This window comes from Diabrotica undecimpunctata, chromosome 2 (genome assembly GCF_040954645.1).
Source record: "Diabrotica undecimpunctata isolate CICGRU chromosome 2, icDiaUnde3, whole genome shotgun sequence".
NCBI classification, from domain to species: domain Eukaryota; kingdom Metazoa; phylum Arthropoda; class Insecta; order Coleoptera; family Chrysomelidae; genus Diabrotica; species Diabrotica undecimpunctata.
In genome coordinates this window covers 1,056,555-1,078,732 of record NC_092804.1, presented here as the reverse complement: position 1 = coordinate 1,078,732, position 22,178 = coordinate 1,056,555, and the positions used below count along the sequence as shown (strand labels likewise).

At 32.6% G+C, this 22,178-nt stretch overlaps 1 protein-coding gene across 1 annotated transcript in view; it reads right to left on the bottom strand.

Annotated features, from left to right (window-relative positions):
- Positions 1-4,282: 4,282 nt before the first annotated feature.
- The window catches only part of LOC140434032 (neuropeptide CCHamide-1 receptor-like), a 54,668-nt gene continuing 36,772 nt past the window's right edge, over positions 4,283-22,178 (bottom strand). Inside the window, exons 5-6 of the mRNA XM_072522013.1 lie at positions 13,819-14,060; positions 4,283-7,345 (exon numbers count right to left, since the gene is read on the bottom strand). Of these exons, the coding sequence (XP_072378114.1) occupies positions 7,114-7,345; positions 13,819-14,060 (474 nt within the window). The 3' untranslated portion in view covers positions 4,283-7,113. The remainder of the gene's footprint in view (positions 7,346-13,818; positions 14,061-22,178) is intronic.

Sequence of the window (22,178 nt, the reverse complement as noted above, 5' to 3'; positions counted from 1 at the left end):
AAAACAGAAAACCTGATTTGGGCAACATAGACCCTTCCGTTGAAGTAGAGGGCTCAGGAAAAGCTTCTTTATAGAGCTTAAGAGAAACGTATTTAGAAGGAGCAGTTTCACTTAAAGAAGTAGAGCGTTCTGTTCAATTGTTTGTGGTGGTGGTAGTAGTTGCGCATGATATTTTTCAGGATTCAGATTTCCTTTCTTTTCTTCAATACATTTTTCGATTTTATTGTTTATTTTTGCTTTGTGTTGTGTATTTTTGTTTTGCCGATTTGTCCCAAAGTTCTAATTCGTCTTAAATTAAAATATATTAAGTGGTTGAATACAAAAAGGAAAATATTTCCATATAACAATATACATTTTGAATATTACAGTACATTATATACATTATATACTGTCAATACAAGGTGCACATATAATTACACAGTAATTATAACACAGTAATTATAGAGTACATAAATTATAACACCACCATATCATACAGAATATATCAAGCACTCCTTTACATATTAAATTATTAAGACTATATAATGAATTAGCAAAAGACATTAAAGTAAATTAAACTGTTTCTTAAAAAAAATCGTTAAAAAAAATTCTCACATAAAATGAAAAGCTGACCTACTGATTTATCCAAGTAGACAGTACCAACGGATCTTTGGCCATTTTGTTTCGTAGATATTTATCTATTTCCTGCTTTTTTATAAAAATTTTTATAAAATGTACTTATTACTAAAAGAAAATAATGACATTTATTATTATTAATAAAATATATATATATGAGAAACAGTTCCGTCCTGTGTTTTGTACGTTTGATTAAGGTACATGCAAACACCTTATTTATTGTCTTTTAAAAACCACATCCTACTTACCATTAGGATAACAGTGAATACTTGACTTAAACTTAACCATAATGAGTTATAAATAGGACACCATCTTCGTCAACTATATTTCCCAATACTCCATACTTTTATTCTTTTATTTCAAATTTTTTTTTATATTTACTACTTTTGTCCAGTAACGGTTGTTTAAACATGTGAAGTTTTCCAGCAGCTCGAGCAGTTCTTCAAGCGTGCACATTTTTCTCATATTTCTCTTGCCCCGTGGGAGTTCATTCTCGTAAATATTTTTTGATGGGCAGCCAAAGACGTTTCGAGAGATTTCTACTGGGGATAGTAAAATATTCCATCGGCTTAACGATATGGCATCTGGAAGATCAACAAAAATATCTTTTTCGGTGAGACTTCCGGGAAATTCGAATTAAGATAAAATTAGTAAAGATTAAGTATTAAGGGGCTGAAAAAATCCCAACTAGAGGAAGTTTTACAATTTTGGGTATGTATGTCAGACAGAGGCGTATCTCGATGATGTTTACAGAGAGTAAAAAAAAAACAAAATACAACAACTGTTGTAGTGTTATTGCGGAAAATTCTTTCTAACTGGAAAATTTTTTGTCTATGTAGACCAATATATGCTTATTAATGCGAAGCTGTTATTTACGTGAATTTATGTAAATATTCTAGTTTTAAAGCATGAATTCTTATTTTCGACAAGAGAATATTAAATTTAATTTGCCTTCTTTTAAGTCTGCCTTCTTCTTTTGAAGATTGATGACCCTTTTACGATAATCTTTTCTAGTTTGTGTCACATAATGCCGCGAGGAAAATCACGCTACCTTTAATAACGTATTCAAAATATTTGATTGAAATTTATTGGAAAAGTGGAATAAAAAGGAATAAAATACTTGACTGGAACACGCTGGTTCCAGAATAAATTCATATTAATTCGGATTTTCTTTTTATGTAATTCTACATTTTCTAGGGCGATGATTATCTTCTAGTATTAACAATGGTCAAACGCATTGGCCTAGTCAATAAAACAAATGTGGACGTCACAGCTGATGTTACGGCATCTCTGGAGCAGTACTGGTAAAGTAAAAGGTACTCCAGATCACTCAAGTCATTTTAAAATACAAACTGCAATTTCTTCGACATTTTTTTTCGCATTCATCCCAAATTATGGCATGTAGGATTTTAAGAAAAATCTTTCTTCTTCATAGGGAACCTGTCCGTTTTGAATGTTGGCCATCATTCTGGCTATAATGACTTTGTTGCTATACGGAATAGCTGGGTTGAGGTCTTTCTATACCATGCTTTTAAGTTAGCAAGCCAGGATACTCTTCTTCGTCCTGGGACCCTTTTTTCTTTAATTTTTCCTTGAAAAATGCATTGAAGTAGCTTATATCTGCCTTGATTTCTCATTATATATCCCAAGTACTGGAGCTTGCGGCCCTTCACGATATTGACCAAATCCGCGGTTGTGTTCATCCTCCGTAGTACTTCTTCATTGGTGACTTTGTCTGTCCATGGTTTCTTCAGGATTCTAAACATAGATCAATAGCCTGAAGTTTTGATAGAGTTTCAGCCTTAAGTGTCCACGTTTTTACTCCGTACAGAAGCACTGAGTACACATAAAATTTAAGGAGCCCTATTTTTGTTTCTAGGATGAGGTCATTGCTCTTGAACACAGAGCTCATACTTAAGAATACACTTTTTGCCCTTTCAATGCGACATTTGATCTCTTGGGTATTGTCCCACAAATGATTAATTATAGTTTCCAAGTAGTTGTTCTGTGAGACATGTTCAACTCTCCTTTAATTCACATACAGATTTGCTTTAGTTACGTTTTTCTTGCTGATGATCATTAGTTTGGTTTTTCTGGTGTTTATATCTAGTTTATATATGTTTTACTTGTTTCTGTTATTTGTTTATTAAGTTTTGCAACCCTTCTATGTTATTGGAAAACACTATTGTGTTATCTGAATACCGCAGGTTATTGAGCTTGACTTCATTTATTGAGATGCCTTCATAACTATCTTTCAGAGCCTGTTCAAAAATGTGCTTTGAGTAAAAATTGAATATCAGTGCTGAAATTATGCACCCCTGTCTCACTCCCCTAAGATTTTGACCTGATCTGTATATTCTCCATCTATTTGGAGCACCTCTGATTGATTCCAATACAGGTAAGCTATTATTTTCTCTTCAGTACTTCCATCATTTGTTCATGCTTGACTCTATCGAAAGCCTTCCTGTAGTCAACCGAGCATGCAAAAACATTACAGTTGACATCTCTACATTTTTTAAACAATACCTGCATGGTTTTGTCATGTATTTAGATAAAGCTTCCCTCGTACCAACGGCGTCCGCAAATCCAAACTGATTGGACGCAATTTGTTCCTCGCATTTGCGGTAAATTCTTTCAGAATGAATTTTAAAAATCGCTTCAGCAGATAGCTCATTAGGCTTATGGTCCTATAGTCTTTACAAACTTTTGCTTTTGGTTTTTTGGGCAATGATACGAACTCCGATTCGAGCTACTCTACTGATATTATTCCTGCCTTGTATATTTCATTAAATATTTCAGTCCTTATTTTTATTTGTTCTGCATCTAATAGCTTTAGCAGTTTTGCAGAAATTTAGTCAAGTCCCGGCGCCTTTCCATCCTTCATTTGTCTAAAGGCTGCCGTTTTCTTTAATGGTGGGTTCTTGTATTGTTTTAAGGTCTTGGAAAAGTTTCTCCAAGTATTCTTCCCATACTTTCTTCTTATCTTCTTTGGTTATGACAAAATTGATTTCATCGTCTGTTATTTTTCGCTGTTGCGTTTTCGGAACTTTCCAGCTATTTCCTTTGCCTTTCGATGGAAATTGAAGTTATATAACTGGGCTTCTCTTAACTTTTTTCTGACGATGGTATGTATTCTCTTATATTCTTGAAGATTTTTTTGTTTTTTTTTATCCATAATTTCAAGTTTTTCATTGGTCATCCACGATTTCCTTTTCCCTGTATATTTCTTCAGGTGTTATTCTTTTAATTCTGTTAATCTTTTATTTCTCTCACTGTTTCTGGTATGATGGTCAGACTTTCCTCTATAGTTCCTGTATTTCTGCATTTTAGCACCTTTGTATTGGGGTTTTCACTCACCTTCAGTCGAACATTGGAATCTTTCAGCTTTCTAACATCATACTTCTTCATCGACTTACTTGTAGCCTTCTTTATTCTGACTTTAAAATTACCTACCACTGGTATATGATTAGAATTTATGTCTGCCCCCAGGTATGTTTTGAGAGATGTACAGCTGTTCCTATATCTCTTATTTACTAGCATGTAATCAATCTGATTTCTTACAATTCTGTGATAGAATTCTGTGTAGATTTCCAGGTGTACATATTCCTTGGATGTAGTTTAAACCAGGTGTTCATTATTACTAAAAGAAAAATCTTAAGAGCGTTATAATATACACTTTATTTATCTATATTTTTTATATAAAAATAGATTTTATAAAAATATTTACAGCAGTAAGGTAATAATACTTAACAAATTGCATCAATCCTAAAAAAATTTGATATTCTTACTGAAATAATTCATTAAGACCCTTTTCAAAAAAAAAGAGCTAGCTCATAAAACATCCTATAAAGGACTTACTTATATAACTGCCTTATTTTAAATTATCTATCACGTGATTATTATGTTCTGTAATTAGACTTATTTGAAATGTCAAGAATGAACGTTATTATTATGTTTGAACACCGAAAAAATAAATTTGTTTTACGGGGTGAGTCACATTTTTTAAATGTATATCTAATTACTTATTACAAATATACAGAGTGATTTATCAATTTTGCACATACCTTTAATTATTTACTATCTTTAATTGAAATTAGTTACAATTTCACTTCATCAATTCTCAAAGTTTCATGAATACCACAATGTCCCACCCTGCGAAATACTTGAAAATGTTGATATAGACATACGAGCTGCCAATATCATCATTTTTAATGCAGCCAACATAACTATATAGAAAACGTCAAACGTTAAAAAATTTCTCATTCAATCAACAATGAAAGATATAAGCTAATATAAGCTAGAAAAAAGCCGTTAATAAATACAAAAGATATAAAATAATTAACAACAAAACGAAATTTTTAAAACTTAGAGGAAAGCTCTAATAAAACAAACTTACGAAAACCATGGAAATGTGGAAATCTGGAAGAAAATATATCGAGAATGCAACGAGGCGAAATGTCTTTATTAAAATTGTTGAACTATAAAAAAATAGATGAGTTAAACAAATCGAATACAAGTAACTATAAAAAGGAATTTATCACTTTTAAACAAGACGACAGGCATTATATGATTATACCTTTTATAGATGACAAAGATAATTTCTGTTTTTCAATGTGCATCCAATCATATTCGTTGTCTTTTCACTAGTCCTCTTCCAATTAAGGAATCGTTTGTTGCCGTCTTTACTACCCTATTTGTAGTCATTCGACTTATATGATTAATTCATTCTACTCTTTTATTTCGTACCCAGTTCTTGATGTTCTTCACCTTGCATCTACGTCGTATATCTGTACTTCTAACTCTGATCCGTAGTATCTTACCATCGATTTTTCTAAGAGTTTTTATTTTTACAAGTTCTAGTATTCTTTTTGTTTCCTATGTATTAGTTCGTGTTCCTGCCGCGTATGTCATTAATGGTCTGATGACTGGTTTGTTAATTCTGCCTTTCATTTCTTTCCTGATATTATTATTCGTTGATATTGCTTTATTCAGATATCATATGGATCTGTTTTCTTTATTTACTTGATCTTCTAATTCTGTTTCGAGCTTTTCATAGCTAGATTGTATGATAGATAGATTGATAGTGTAATAGATATAGTTTTTATACCCTACTGTCAACTACCAATCAAAATCCTACTGTCAGAAATATTCGCGCCAACCCTCGCGTCAATTCTTGCACCAATCCGTACCCTAACCCCCACGTCGTCCACCTCCACCCAAACCACGTCAACATCGACGGTATAAATGAACATTACTCTGTTCCCAGTACAAGTAGTACGTTGGTAAGTGATCAGTGTAGTAGTGTCTGCGGGCTGGGGAGACTGAGACCTTAAAAACCCTAAAGAAGACTCCAAAGGGGATGTCGAATGCTCGGTGCAATGACAGTCGACGCTAATAATCTTAGATTTAGGTTTAATTCTACTAATAGCGGAAATTGATTGAGGTCTTTAGACCATTCTAAAATTTGGTAAAACCTCCAAAAAACCGTGTTTTTGCGGTTTTTTTAATTAGAAAATAAGTAAAAATATGAGAAAATTTATTCAGGTAGTACCGATGTCAAAAATATATATTAAATCGCGCCAAAACTGTAAAAACACGTAGTCTTTGGGGGTTTAAATGTGTTTCGCCCAATTTTGGAATGTTCTTAAGGCCTCATTTTTTTTGGAATATATATAACCTATAGAAACTTTGGTTCGGTCTATTTTGAATTCTATAAAATAAAGGGAATCCTCCAAAATCCCTAACAAAATTGGACCAAGACAAATTGACCAATTTAACAAGAAAAAAGTTATACGCTTTTTTTCAAGAAAAAAATTTTTCTATTTTGCTATTTTTTTAAATCACATAAAACGTAAAAAAATTGAATTCTGGAGAGGACATTTTTCCTATCTTAATGAATCCTTTCACTGACATTATTTTATCACTTATTCTTACAACTTCTCCTACGTTATCTTTTATTATATATCTGAAAGAACTTTAAAGACGACCCTCAAATTTGGTTCAACGGATGTTTGAAGTTAAATTACAATGCATTGGATTGATGTGACCAAAAAAGTTACGGGATGATCACAAATCTAACGAAGAAGCCTGGAAACGCTGAGAATAAGATAGTGGGAAGACATGAAAAACGACATAAGAATGAAAATATAACCATGGAAAGAAAAAGGCAGAAATAGAAAAGATGATACAGAAATCAGCCCGGACAGATATATCTCAGAATAGGATTGTGCGCGAAAGCGTAAGCCAGAAGCTGAAACAGGAAACTGTTTTCAAACTCAATATTTCGTAAAAAAATTAAAGATGTTTGTATTCGTGTACAAAATAATTTGACAATATCAGAATAGAAGAACGTTTTATGTATTTTTAAAATTTTTTTATTGTTGATCACATCACGTAATAGATAAACTTAAAATAATTCAATTCAACACATACCCGTAGTTAGCGTCTTCTCTTTGTAATACTGTCTTCATTTGCAGCTCACTTATCAAATTTCTCGTGCTACCGAATTTTGTTGCACGAATGACTGCGTTCACTAGAATTTCCGTTATCCAACAGTGCAATTGTGGTCTCCTGCATAGTCAACGCATCAGGAGAACGATTTATTGACGCCTGCTTGTCGTTCCTGGTAATACTAACCTGATTCCGTTTAACAGATAATAGCGAAATTGACGTGTGCTGATGGGGATAAGTGCTCCTCCTCGACCTCGTCGGCTTCTTGCAAAATAAATATCTGTAAAAGGGATAAAATTGTAAGTTAAATGGATATGTCTGGCAGTTGGATTTAGTCCCGTTGGTTTTTATGAAGGTATAAGGTTCGGGTCGTATAAATCAAGAGAGTTCATTGCTTTGGGGCTGCGTTGATTTATCTTTCCCGTTCGCAGGTCGTAGAAATGTTATTTGAGATGATTTGTTTCGGTAATAAAGGTATATGGCATCGAGGTAATTTCAAAACAAATACCGCTCATTCCAGAATAGTAAACTCGTACGATACATTAAATTATATCGTGTGGAAGAGCCAAACAAAAAAAAACAGTTAAGAATTTAATCGATTGTGCTCACCTTTAAAAAACAAAGTCGAGACATCTAACTTTAAAATTAAAAGGCGCTATTGATTTATAATAAAAAAAAATATTTTAATACCAGCTAAACTGTATAATAATAAAGTATTATAATACTGATATTTAGAAAGGGAAAAACATAAACTAGACAACTATAGATCAATTAGCCTGTTATCAGCCTTGCATAAGCTGGTTATGAAGACAATTACATTGCGACTATCAAAGAAACTGGATAGTTATCAGCTTTGGAGCACACAGCATTTAGAAAAGATTATAGTACCATAGATCATATACAAGTAATAAGAACACTAATTGAAAAATATGTGAATATTTTTACTTTGAGTGAATACGTTGTAACACTCTGGATAGCTATGATCTATTACGAGAAGGCATGTGACTTCATAGAAATGTGGGCCATTCTTAACGCCTTAAACAACAATATAATCGATGATCGATATACAAAAATCATTGAGCAGATATATGACAATGCAACATCGCAAGTAAAAGTCGAAGAAAAAACAGTAAAGATAAAACTACACACAGAGTTTAGACAAGGAGATTCTATTTCACTCAAGCTATTTAATTTAGCTCTAGAAGATATGTTCCAAACTTTAAAATGGACAAATAAAGGAGTGAAGATAGACGCGAAAACCTAAATCACCTGAGATTTGCCAATGATGTTGTGTTAATAGCAAAAGACAGAGAAGAATTGCAAGAAATGCTATTAGACCTAAATACAAAATCAAAAGAAATAGATCTAAAAATAAATCCAACAAAAACAAATAAGTCTAACAAACGAATCTCTAGATATAACTAAGAATATAACTCTGGCTATATTAATATAAAAAAGGTTGAGTCATATACATACCTGGGACCAAAAAACGAATTGACAAGGCTTAAAGGCTGATTTAAATAGAAGATGATCCTTAGCATCGGCAGCATTTGACAGATTGCAAACAGTATTTAAATCAAGATTACCAAATACTTTAAAGTCAAAATCTTTTGATCAGTACGTGTTGCCGGTACTGGCATATGAAACTAAAACATGGACTTTTAACAACAACATAGTCCAAAAACTCCAAGTGACTCAGAGATATAGAACGGAGAATGCTTAACATCAAGCTCAGCTATCGCAAGTCCAATGAAGAAATAAGAAGACGAACAAAAATTGCAGATATAATTCAAAAGATTGCCATGTTATAATGGAACTGGGTAGGACACATAAGAAGAATAAAAAACAACCGTTAGACGAAGCGAATTATTGAATGGAGACCAACAATAAACAAGAGAAGAAGAGGCAGACCTCAAACCAGATGAACTGATGAAATCAAGCGAATGGCTGGTCGCGAATGGATACAAAAACAACAAACAGAAATAAATGGACACACCTAAGAAAGGTTGACATCCAACGATAGATAGAATATCTGTTGATGATGGTGAAAATTGGTTTAAAGAAAATCTTTCTACGTTGTCCGATGTCCAATTTCTATCACGTCGGTTGTTCCATTGTCCTTCTCTAAATAATTTGGAGCTCATTGATTTTCTTATCATTTCGTTTTTTTTCTCTCTTTTGTTTTTCTGTAGGTGTCCATGACAGTAATTGTTTTGGCAGTCTATTGTTTTCTATTCGTCCGTACAAAATGAGCCGCTTTCGCTATACTTCACCCATTATTGTGACTTCTATTCCCATGCGTTCCTAGATTTCTTATCCTCCCCTTCTCGAAATTCTGATTCGCCTTATTGCATCCATTTTCAGGGCTTATAATTTTCTTTGGTTTCTCTCTGGTAATGGCCACGTTTCACATTCGTACAATAGTACCTATATTTTTTATCAGAGTTTCATAGATATTAAAGTTTCTTTTCCTTGTTCCTGTTTCAGAGAATTCGGTTAAGGCAACCTGTAGCTTTTCTGGCTTATTAGTAGACTTCGGCAAATATGCAAATAAAAATGTAGAAAATATGCGCATAAATATGCACGTGTTTACCCGAAAATATGCAAATATTTTACAAAATATGCATACAAATAAATAAAAAAATCGTAAAATAGTAACAATTTTATAAAAAAAAAAGTGTACATAACTAAATATTTCCTACTATTCATTAAGATTTACATTTATTTTAAGTAACTACATCATTTTTAAGTATGAATAAACTTATTTAGAATTATGGTAACAATAAATGACCAAGTGGTGTTCAAAATTTTTTAACAAAAACTTGTGGCTTCTGTCTGAGTACATATATTTATATATGGAAAAACTTCGTTCAACATCAACTGATGTAACGGGAGCATTTTTCAAACTAACCAAAACATTTGGTTCTAAATTAATTGTTTCCGAAATATTTCCAGCTAGAACACTGACTACTTCAGAAAGAATATGGTAACCTTTATTTTTTTCCATAGTAGCTTCAAATTTTTTTAAAATATCTTTTCCAATATTACCTCTAACGTTCCGACAACATGACGCAAATTCTTTTATTAATGCTGTACTTTCGAACAATGACAGTTTTGGTGATTCTAACTGAGTAATTGTTTTTTGAACAAAACTAAAATTTGATTTTATAAATGAAAGTTCTTGTTAGAGCAAGTTACTCTGAAAAGTTTGTTTAGAATCCAAAAGAGATTGGGAACTTTCATCTGTTAACGTATCAATTATGTTCTTTATTTTAACAAAATGATCTGCATAAAAATTAGCTGCTTCTAACCATGTTCCCCATCGCGTTAAAATAGGTTGTGGTGGAAGAAGAATGTTAGGTAGCATTTCTTTATAAAGTTGAATTCTTATAGGAGATTTAAGAAATACTTTTTTGACACTGGATATCATGGTATTTACAAGAGGAAACTTTTTTCGTATTTCCTCTGCAACTCTGTTTAATCCATGCGCTACACAAGTAACATGTATTAAATCTGGGAAAAATATTTTTAAATTTTGTCCTGCTTTCACCATATAAGGAGCAGCATCCGATAAAATAAGCAGTAATTTATTAGAAGGAATAGTCGTCGGAAGAAAAAAAGTTGCTAATGTTTCTTGTATAAAACGCGAAATTGTTAAAGCATTTGTTTTCTCAAGTTGCTGGCATGAAATAAGATGATATTTTGGTAAGGTATCTTCTTTAAGAACACCAATCAATAAATGAGCAATATACTTTCCTGAGGAATCAGTGGTTTCGTCTACAGATATGTAAAAACAATTATCCGCAATTTCTTCCTTAATATTAATTAACACCGACGAGTATAGCCCGTTCAAATTATTTCTTCTTAGAGACCGATCACTTGGAACATTAAGTTTGCAATATTTTTTTAGAAACGAACTAAAATTTACATTTGCTAATTTTGAAAGCGGTATGTTTGCAGACACTAATGCGCGACACAAGTCTTCATTAAAAGTTTCTTGCTCATCTAATTTTTTTGAAGTAGATTGGAAACATTTAGCCATTGAAGTTTGATGTTTTCCTCCTATTTTTCCTTTTTTTGCAATGTGTGAAGCAGTTCTCACATGTTGGTCTATCTGAAATTTCTTTTCACATGCTATCTATAAATAAAAATAAAAACCTTTATTTTAACCCAACCTTTAAAATATAAAAATGTACAAGGTGTTTTTGGTTAATTAAATAACTGGTTTGGAAAAAAAAAACACTCGCTAAGTGTTTTAAATGCAGTATTAATCCACAAATTAGTTTTTGTTACTAACCATTAGTACATCATATAACTTATTTTAAAATTCAACAAAAGTTTTTTTTTTGTTAATTCAATTACAATAAAAATAATTGTGTTTTAGAATAGCTGACTTCATAAAAAAAGTAAAGGTGAAAAATTTTTCTAAATACACACCATTGTATTGTACCATGGACAATTTTTTCTCACTAAAGGAAGCTATTTTTCATTTAAAAACAACCTACGAGTACTAAATTTCAAGTAAATACGTTTATTGGTTTTAAAGTTATTGTTGTTATTAACTAAAATAATTTAATTTTTTTAAATTTTAACACCCTGTATCTCGAAAAGTAAATAAGTTTGACCCCTCATTAACTATATCGTTTTGTTCAATTTTTCGAGAAGTATCTACAGTCAAACGTTGTAAGTGTCATTTGAAAACACCCTGTATGTATGAAATATTAGATATTTAATAGAAAATATTAGATACTTACAATTTTGCCACAGGCTGAACAGTAGATTTTTTCCATATCCATAGACAGCTCTTTATAAAGTTTAATCCAAGTTGAAGCACTGGTTGTTTTAGGCATTATAAAATCACAATCTTCCTTTTTGTTACGCACAACGAGTGTTTACGCTTTGAATATCAAAACAAAAATGATTTACAAATCTGAGCATTAAATTAGAAATGTTTAGGTACCTAATTCAATAAACTGGAAGATTTTGGAAAATCCCTAAATTAGGAACAAAACTATTAGCCGTTTACCTGCTGTTAAGATACAATAAATTGTAGATAGATTTGGGGATTAGATCATAAAATGCAAATGAGCGAACCCCTAGCGATTATCCAATAACTGAATGCCTCAGTGACCGAGACTTTCTAAGAATGTTGAGGGCTACTTAAATTGATCTTCTTTGAAATTGTAAATGTTTTGTACCTGTAGAGATTACGTACTTAGATCATTTCTTGATTAAAATGACTACAAAATTTTATACAAGAATTGAAATAAATTGGTATGTTTAAAAATTTTCAAATACAGTATAAAAATCTGAACTTTTATGCACTTTATGCAAACTTTTATACAAATATGCCAAAATATGAAATATTTGCATAAAATATGCACAATATGCAAAATATGCAATATGCATATTTGCCGAAGTCTACTTATTAGTATTATTCTGGTCTTACCAATTCTACAAAAAATTGGAAACAACAAATACCAACATTCCAAATAAAGAACTAACCTTATATGTGGTGACTTTAATGCAAAAGTTAGCAACGCTACACAGAATGAACACCTAAAAAATGTACTGGGAAAGTTTGGCACAGATCAGACAAACGAAAGAGGAGATACCACTTAATCGAGTTTGCGATCACAAAATACTATTCCATTATAAATACTCAATTTTTAAACACCATGTTCGCTGATTTTACTGCTTGGAAATATCCTAAAGATACGTTCATAAATCAAATTGACTAAATCCTCACTAATATTTGCTGGAAATCATCAATCCAAATAGTCAGATTACATATATATAGGAGGCGATATATGAATCAGCTCATAGTCTCCTTTTATGTTAAATCTACATCAACAACTCAACAAGATTACGGTTTGAAAAGCATTTTGGAATGCCGACTTTGCAACGCTCGGTGAACCTTTTGATAAGCGATTTAATTCAAATTCCTTTGAAAGTTGCAGACCTCAATCAACCTTCTAACAAACATACTACATGCTACATCTCTCCCTCCAAAAAAAGAAGAATGACGTCACTACATTGCAATCACTGCAAACCAGCATTTTGCGCAGAACACCGTGCTCGTTGTTGCGTTACCTGTGACGTAGATAAATAAATTTTGAATTTTTTTGCATATAAATGTTCCTTTGTTCATTTAAAAAATTAATTAAAAATTCATCTTAATTTTTTGTTTTACTTTTTTGGAATTGAAAAAAAGTCGTAAATATTACGAATGGTTAGTGTCAACGGGAGTATAAATTAAGGTTAGTGTTGTAGTATTGAAAAACTACATGAAAAATAATTTAGATAATAAACAAAATATATAAACATTAAATGAGAAGTAAAAAATTAAAAGAATATCTATCAAAGACAGATTCGATTCGTAACGATTGTCAAAATTTAAAGTCATAAATGTCATCCGATTTATAACAATATTGAATCATCTCGTTAAATTTTAAAAATAATTCTTAATTAAATAATTAAAAAAGAATTCAAAAACGCTTTTCAATTTGAAACATCTCAGTGGGAAATCATTATTTTTTTAACTAAGACCATTACCCATATGCACGACAATGATGAATATCAAAGTCTTTATTTTATTGCAAACAATGCGAAATAACTACCTTTATAAACTTCGCAAGGTTCCAGAGTAGAAACTTCCTACTCATTCCGTTAAATTTACTTTCGAAACTTGTTACGTAAATTACTATTCTAGCCTAAAAACATCTAAAATTGAGCAGTAAAAATAATACTTACTGATTAAAATACTTCCTGAAAGCTCCACTCACGAAGTAAAGTGCCACTGGATTTACACAGTAGTTCATATAAGCCAAACAAAATCCTGTGATTCGAAAATAGTGCCAAAAGTCATTGTACAAACTTTGGAAGTCAGGGTGGAGGTAAAAGAATAACATAAAAATGTGAATAGGAGCAAAACATACGGCAAAAACGGCTACGAAGATGAGTACTGTCACTGCTACTTTCTTCCTTGCTTTTATCTAAAAATAAAACGGATAAATATGTAAAAAATCTAGTTTATAAAAATAGATTTTGTATGAAAAAAAATAGTCATTTACACAACAAAGAATTTACCATGCAGCAATTTTAGTTTTAGAGGAAGCTGAATTTCTGAAATACATAAAATGCTGATGAATAGCAAGAAAAAGCATGACGAAAGTGTACAGGAATATGTACTGACGATGCGGGAAATTGGTAGCAGAGGTAATATAGAAGATGAGGTCATAATAAAATATAGAATAGAAGGCGTTTAAGACGACCCTGTTAACAAAGTAATGCTTTATGGTGCAAAAAACTTTAGAGATTTTAAGGAAGAAAATAAATTGTATGAACTCATTAAAAAGCAGACTACACACATATCCTCTACAACTGAGACGCAACGAAAGAAGTGGACAAACAATAAAGCAAGACGAGATGACAGAATTATTAAAGTACGACGAGATGGCAGCAACTATAAAGCAACACGAGATTAGATAAATAATAAAGCTAGAGGAGATGACAGAAGAATACTGGAAAATAGGATGAAGAAAAAAGAACAATGTTATAATTGTGAAAATTGAGGACACAGATCGCAACTTCTGGTCAGGTAAATATCATTGACGTGGTATACAAAAACTCCGTGACCTTAAAATTAAAAAAAAATAATTACGTTCACTATCAGACGTTAAGGTTCTTCTTGAAAACTATACTAAAACAAGTAGGGGTTACCATAACCGAAGATGGAATTATTGTATGCAAAAAAGAAGGAAATAATATGGTAATAAGGATCGCAGTTAACGAGGCGACACACGATGATAATCTACAACTGGAACATATAAAAGACACCACTCAACAATTGAAGTTGATAATTTTAAAATTCCTAAAATTAACATATAAAACTATTTTTAAAATAATTGCCTGTACTATACTCTATATGCTATCTTTATTGCCAATATTGTTTGCATGTGGTTTTTTTCTCCCTATTCTTATCGGCCCTTATGTCGTACAAAGAGAGACATGTTGTTCCAAACATGAATATATCATTCGTATAAAAGTGTTTGTATTGGCTTTACCAGTTGTCAATAAGTCAAGAAATCTATTTATCACAAAAACATTATGCCGCAAAGATGTTTAGAACTAGTGCAGCTCGAGCAATTAGTTCGTTGGGTCCAACAAGGCATAACTCAACGAGAGGGTGCTATGAGGATAAATGTGTCGCAAAGTGTGATAAGTCGTGCATGGAATCGGTATGTAGCAACTGAATCTGCAACATACAGGTTTGGAGGAGAAAGATATCGATCTAGTACTAGTTGGCAAGACCGTTTTGTAGTTCTGACGGCAAGAAGAAACCCAACATTCACGGCTTCCAGAATTAACAGTATCTTCAGGCATGCTACTGGACGAGCAATTTTCATTCAAACTGTCAGAAGATGGTTACATGCATTCAATTTAAGTGCTAGACGATGTGCTACCCATCCACGACTAACTAGGGAGCAGCGTGCATGCAGATATCGCTGGGCGATGGAACACTATCAGTGGAATTTCGAAAACTGGAGGAATTGTCTTTTTAATGACGAGTCCAGATTTCGTATGAATACGAATGATGGCCGAATATTGATGTGGAGGGAAAGAGGACAGAGTTACAATAAAAATCTGAGAGTCCCAACCACTCTTTTTGGAGGTGGATCCCTTTGCGTGAGGGGAGGCATATGTTTTGACGGTCACACGGACTTAGTCGTCTTAATTAATGAGACAATGACTGCTACACGGTATCGAAACAGAGTCATAGTACCAATAGTTGTTCCATTTTTTGGTGCAATAGGCGAACAATTTGTTCTGATTGATGATAATGCTCGCCCTCACCGTGCGAGAATTGTTAACGAGTGTATAGAAGCTCATGGCATTACAAGAATGGAGTGGTCACCGTGTTCACCTGATATGAATTGCACTGAACGTGTTTGGGCCAAAATGTCTAGGCAACAAAACAGGCTCCTTCAACCGCCCCAAACCATAGATCAGTTGGCTAATACATTACGCGCGATTTGGGAACCTATACCGCAGCAGTTCATCAATTATTTAATAAGAGGTCTTCCAAATAGAGTTAGAGCACTAAGGCGACACAGAGATGGACCCACACACTATTAATTTTTTTTTTCGGGATATTAAAAATTGAGCAGGAATAGAAATTTTAGGTTGTTAATTTTACAATTTTTGTTTATTTTCAATTTTTTTTTCTTAAAGAATTTCTTTCTTTTGGTTCATCTGTATGAAAATACGAAGTAAAAATAAATCTTTATTTATATCACTCCATTTTTCTATTTGACCTTATGAACAAAAAATAAAATACACATTTTCATTATATCCACTTCAATTGTTGAGAAGTGTATTAGGATGGAAATAAAAAGAATTTGTCGAAAATTATGAACCTCACCAGACGAAGACGACAGATATAAAAATAAAAATAATTCTAAGCCGATACACCAAAACCCAAGAAGGCTATCAATATTAGAAAAATAAGAAGTAGGTAAGCAAATTGAGGAATAGGTCGAGGAAAAACTAATTTGACCTAGTACATCAGATTCTGCAAGTCCAATTGTACTTGTCAAAAAGAAAGACGGACAGAGCAGAGTTTGCGGTGACTACCGAAAAATTTTTATTATCAGAATGTATTCCCGATATTACATGTTTTGAAATTTTATTTTACTCAAACTAAATGCTCTAACTGTAGTTTATCATTTTCAAATAGTTGATTAACATCTCCTTAAATCATTTCCGAAGTTAGTACAATAAATTTAAGCCGGTAGGTATAACAAAAATATATATGCGGACAAATACTCGATGATCCAGCCGCATTGTCCAGATTATAAGCGCCAGTCATGGAAGGTTAAAAATATGCTAAGAAAATAAATCTAAAATAATAAATCATTTTGGAATTACTTTTTCATTTATCAACTTATGATATAAACTTTGTAGGTATTTTAGCGTTAAATTCCTAATTAACACGTTAAGCCCCATGTATACCACACTGGCACACACTCTAGTTTTATCTGGAACCGTGTCTACCTATCAGGCCACAGCGAAGTGTCGTGTTCCTAAAGCTGTGCCTCGTCGAGGTACGCATTTGCCGTGCTTTCTTATGTATTAATTTGTGTAAACGGTCTGTGGTAAACAAAATCAGAGGTTGGTCCGTTAAACCAGGTGTTCACAAACAGGTTAGGTTATAATTTCTAAAATACTTCAGTCAGTATCGGTTCGAACGCCTAACGAGGCTAAGGGTGGCCGCACACAGAAAGAGCAAAACTGTTTTAGTCAAAAACGTGTTTGTTTGAAACGAAGACGTTTTTGTTCCCACAAGAAACATTTTGTTTTCAAGAGAAAAAAAAGTTTGCACAAACCATACTGCAATCAGTTTTATTAAAGATATCGACAGATAACGACGAAATTGCACTAGTTTTCTGGCAGTGGTTCCTCCTACAGGACAAAAAAACGCAAAATAAAAGACAATTTTGGGTGCATCCTATTAATGAGAAAAGAATCTGGCCTCAATCAGTACAATTAATTTATCTGCGTCCACTTCCATGATACACACAATATAAACAAGCAAAATATCGCTGTTTCCACATATGCTTCTTGTTCACTTCTCGAGCGGTTCCAAGAAGGGAATTCGAAAAACACCAAACGACGATCAGGTAATCAACATCAAACAGACTGACTGAAACTAAATGAGCCTAAACACTAAACATGATTTAGACACACGAGTAATAAGTGTGCGTCAGCTCATTTCATTTATATGGAAACATCAGCGTCAGACTCGTTTAGTCAAAAACGTTTTTGACTAAAACAGTTTTGCTCCTTCTGTGTGCGGCCACCCTAAGACTATTTTCTCTTCAGTTTTTTGTTAAAAAGTGGAGTTAAAAAAGAAGATAATTTTCCGTAAAGGACTATCGGAAGACGAACTTCCCAGAATTGCTGAGGAGAGTGACTTTAGTGATATCGGTATGCCTGAAAGTACGTTTTATGATTCCGATGTCGATCCAGTGTACAATTAAAATGTTACTGATGGTTCTTCAGACTCATGCAGTAGTGAATATGAGTCTCGTAGAAAAAAAAAGCTACAATTTTCAAACAAACACAAAATTGCAAAGAATTTGTTGCAGGTCCTAGTTTTAACCAAAATAAACCTGATACAAGAAGGATAGGTAAGTTATTTAGGAATGCACAATTTCTGTTTGTAGTTTACTTTTTTTTGCTTTGTAGAAAAACATAATCTGCAAAAGTTAGCCTGAAAGCTGTTATTGACGATATTGTATCAAGAAATAAAATAACATGGAGCGATGTACCAAATCCAGATGATCTCAATAAGTTCTAACTATGCTTTACTTCAGGAATAAATTAGGAAGAAATTGCAAAACTGACAGACCACAAACCAATAAATTTCTACCTACTGTTTATCGACATTATTTAGAAGACGCATTGAAATAGCAAGATCTGGTTTCATGAATATGCGTAAAATGCTCTGTAACCCCAAGCTATCAGTCTCAATAACATTGAGAACACTAATGTGTTATGTGTGGTCTCTATAACTATATGGCTGTAAGACCTGGACATTAAAACAATATGACGTCAACAAATTAAATTCATTTGAAATGTGGTTGTACCGCCGAATACTAAGAATAAGCTGGACCAGCAGAACTACGAATGAAGAAGTACTGAGAGCAATGAAAACACGCCCTCATCTGGTCAATACTATCAAAATTAGAAAGACGTTATATCTAGGACACATAATGCGCCATAGGGAATTTGAGCAGCTCCAAGTAATATTAGAAGGCAAGATTGAAGGTAAAAGGGGCATATGATGAAAGAAAAAATTTTGGCTACAAAACAGAGATTGGACCCACACAAAAGGAATACGTACGCCGTAAATGTGTACGGTGGAAAAGAGATGCAAAAAATGGAAACATAAACGAGACGTTTTGTTTTTAACGACCAACGATATTCTTTTGATGATTAGATGTTCAAACAAAACGTGGGCATGTTCCCAAAACACCGACCATTGTTGACTATAATTCTGCAAAATATTTTATAGATGTGTCGGATCAAAAGGCTAATAATTCCCCTGTTTGACGAAGTATAAAGTGGTATCGTAAATAGGCTGTGGAATTACTAACAAATACCGCAATTGTGAACTCCTTAGTTCTCTACAAATGTGTTACCGGCAAACATTTCACAATTACTGAGTTCCGTGAACAGATTGTTCAAAGTCTTTTAATGCCACAAACAACTTCTAAAAACACTTTAACAACTCTGCACACGTTGGACGAGAAAGAGAAAAGGGGAAGGTGTTAAGTATGTTATAAGAACTTTTCGAACTGTGAAGGAAGAGCATCAGCGATGAAGAATGCCAAAAGGGTGTACACTTTTTGTCCGGCATGTGCCGTTACTACCGCATATATGTGTGTTAATTGTTTTGTAAATATTCATACATGTTCTTTGAAAAAGTAAATTGTTTTTGCATTTTTAAACTTAAAATATCTTAGGGAGAAAGTATTTGATTATCTTCCTGATGTAAGCCAATATGGCACACGTGGTCCACATTAAAACAAATTACAAAAATAATTAAAAATAGACCGTGTGTACCGTGTTGATACATGCTGTTTTTTACTTAAAAAAATGTATTTTTTTTATTTTACAATAGAAATAAATAGTTATACACATTCTTACTTCAAAATTATTAAAAAAAATGTTCCCGTCTGACAGAAAACATATCATGATGGTCCAGGGCTTAACGTGTTATTAAGTGTTATTTAAAAAAAAAAAGTAACCAATAAGCTATACGATATGCTGCAGCTCAATGCAGCTATATTATTCTTACTCTAAAATACATTATTTTTAATTAGTTTTTTTTTTTTAAGAAATTTGTTTGTCATGTGGAATATAGATCTATAACCATATTTTACATTAGCAATTTCTGAAAGTCTAAAAATAAAAATTATTGTGCGATTTTCATCTTTATAACCATAAAATAATTATTTTATCTTAAATCTTCTATTGAAAAATTGTACTTCTTTGTTGGATTTCTTATTATATTCACCAATTGTTACATAAACCGTCGTTTTTCCAGTGATATATTTTATATTATATGCTATTTTTGTATAAGTATTTCATTCATTCCGGCTCCTTTTCTGACTCCGATTACAGCACATGAATGGATAACTAGATATTATTTGAACCATTTCTCCTCCTCCACAATGTAAAATAATTACGTACATACAATGCTTAAAATATAAATACAAATACCCTTCATTCTTACATGAATAGCTGTATTTCAAATTGTGATATTCCATTTTCCGGTTTGAATTCACCACAATTTGCGCGCATATTTAAATATAACTGGAGCATTATGTCTTGGCGGTTGCCTACATTCAAAATTAGACAGACCAACTTAATTAGCTGGGCTCTTGAGACCTAGATGTAGCTTTAAATGTATCACTTTAATTAGACAATGTTCTTTGGCTTTCTGAACTACTAGATTTTACTCGTATTTGTCTTGAACAGTTACATAAAACACGAAATTTTAATGTAGTGGAGGAGAAAAACTACAGATATGGTTCGTCTCGGTTTCTTTTTTAGTAAGTAGGCTCTTTTAAGTAAAATACACTATCTTCTCATAATCCTATACTATCATAGTGGTTATCATAGGCACTAAAATCTTAGTTGTTGTCTCTAACAACAATTTATTTTAATTTGTATAAACTTAAAATGTAATAACTTAATTACACCTCAAACAAAGGTAAATATAGTTAGATCTCATTTTATGCGAATTAGTTTTATGCAATTTTAAAGATGTGCGGTTTGTATTTTGCGAGTTTCGTGTTGAAAGGTATAATCTGTTATTGTTTTAAAATAATTTTTCTCCTAGCGGTTTTATAAGTTGTTTAAAATTCTGTTGATTCCAAGTTGTAGTATAATAAACAGCGCGGTTTTCGCATTGAAAGATTTCAAGGGAGTGTCGTAAAGTTTTATTTTTCATTAGAAGAGGTTTTTGTCATCGCAATATCGTAAGTCTAATTTTTTAATTTTTTTTTAATATTTTATTTGGCCCAATGGAGAAAAAAAACATGAAAGATAATCAATTTCGTCAAAAATTGCAATTTTAGATCTCTTAGGAAAAGGAGAAGAATCTACGGTAATTGAAAAACATTTTAATTTAGGCGAATCAACTGTAAGATCAGTTAAGAAGAATGAAGTTGCTATATCTGGTACAAAATTAAGCGCCAAATTTTCATCTTACTTAAAGGATGTATTATTAGAAAGAATAGAAAGAGCTATCGCAATTTGGATTGAGGAACTAATTCTAAGAAATTTCCTGTAAGTGGTTAGTTAATCTAGGAAAAAGCTCTTCAGGTTTATGAGTTAATGAAACAGTTAGAGCCACCAACTTCCACTCCTTAACCTGGTAAAAAATTTTCAGCTAGCTAAAAAGAAATCTTCTTATTTTGGCATCATAACCCTGGATGGGTCTTTGCCTGTCTGGCTATGTCCTTTCATTCAGATCTCTCTTGTGCCCTTCTTCTCCATTGTCTTATGTTCATTGTTTTCAGGTCGTCTTCCACGTCATCCAACCATCTCGTTCTGGGCCTTCCTTTTTTTCGCCTTCCTATGGGCTTCCATTGTAACATTTTCTTTGTTGTTTTTGCATCGTTTTGTCTCTGCACATGTCCCAGCCATGACAGTCTTTGACTTTTCACAAATCTTACAATGTCATAACCTTCATTTAACTCATTAACCTCGTCGTTTCTCCTGATTATCCATGTGCCATCTTCCTCTTGTACCGGGCCATATACTTTCCTCAGTATTTTTCTCTCGAATGTCCTGAGTTGGGCTTCATCTTTTTTCGTCATTACCCAAGTTTCACATCCATAGGTTACTACGGGTCTAATCAGTGTTCTGTAGATAGTCATTTTGGTTCTTTTGTCTAATAATTTCGATGTCATCAATCTTTTATTAGCATAGTATGTACGATTCCCGCTGGAAATACGTGCATTAATTTCGCTACTTACGGAGTTCTTCTGATTGATTTCTGTGCCGAGATATGTAAAGGCATCCACTCGTTCGATAGT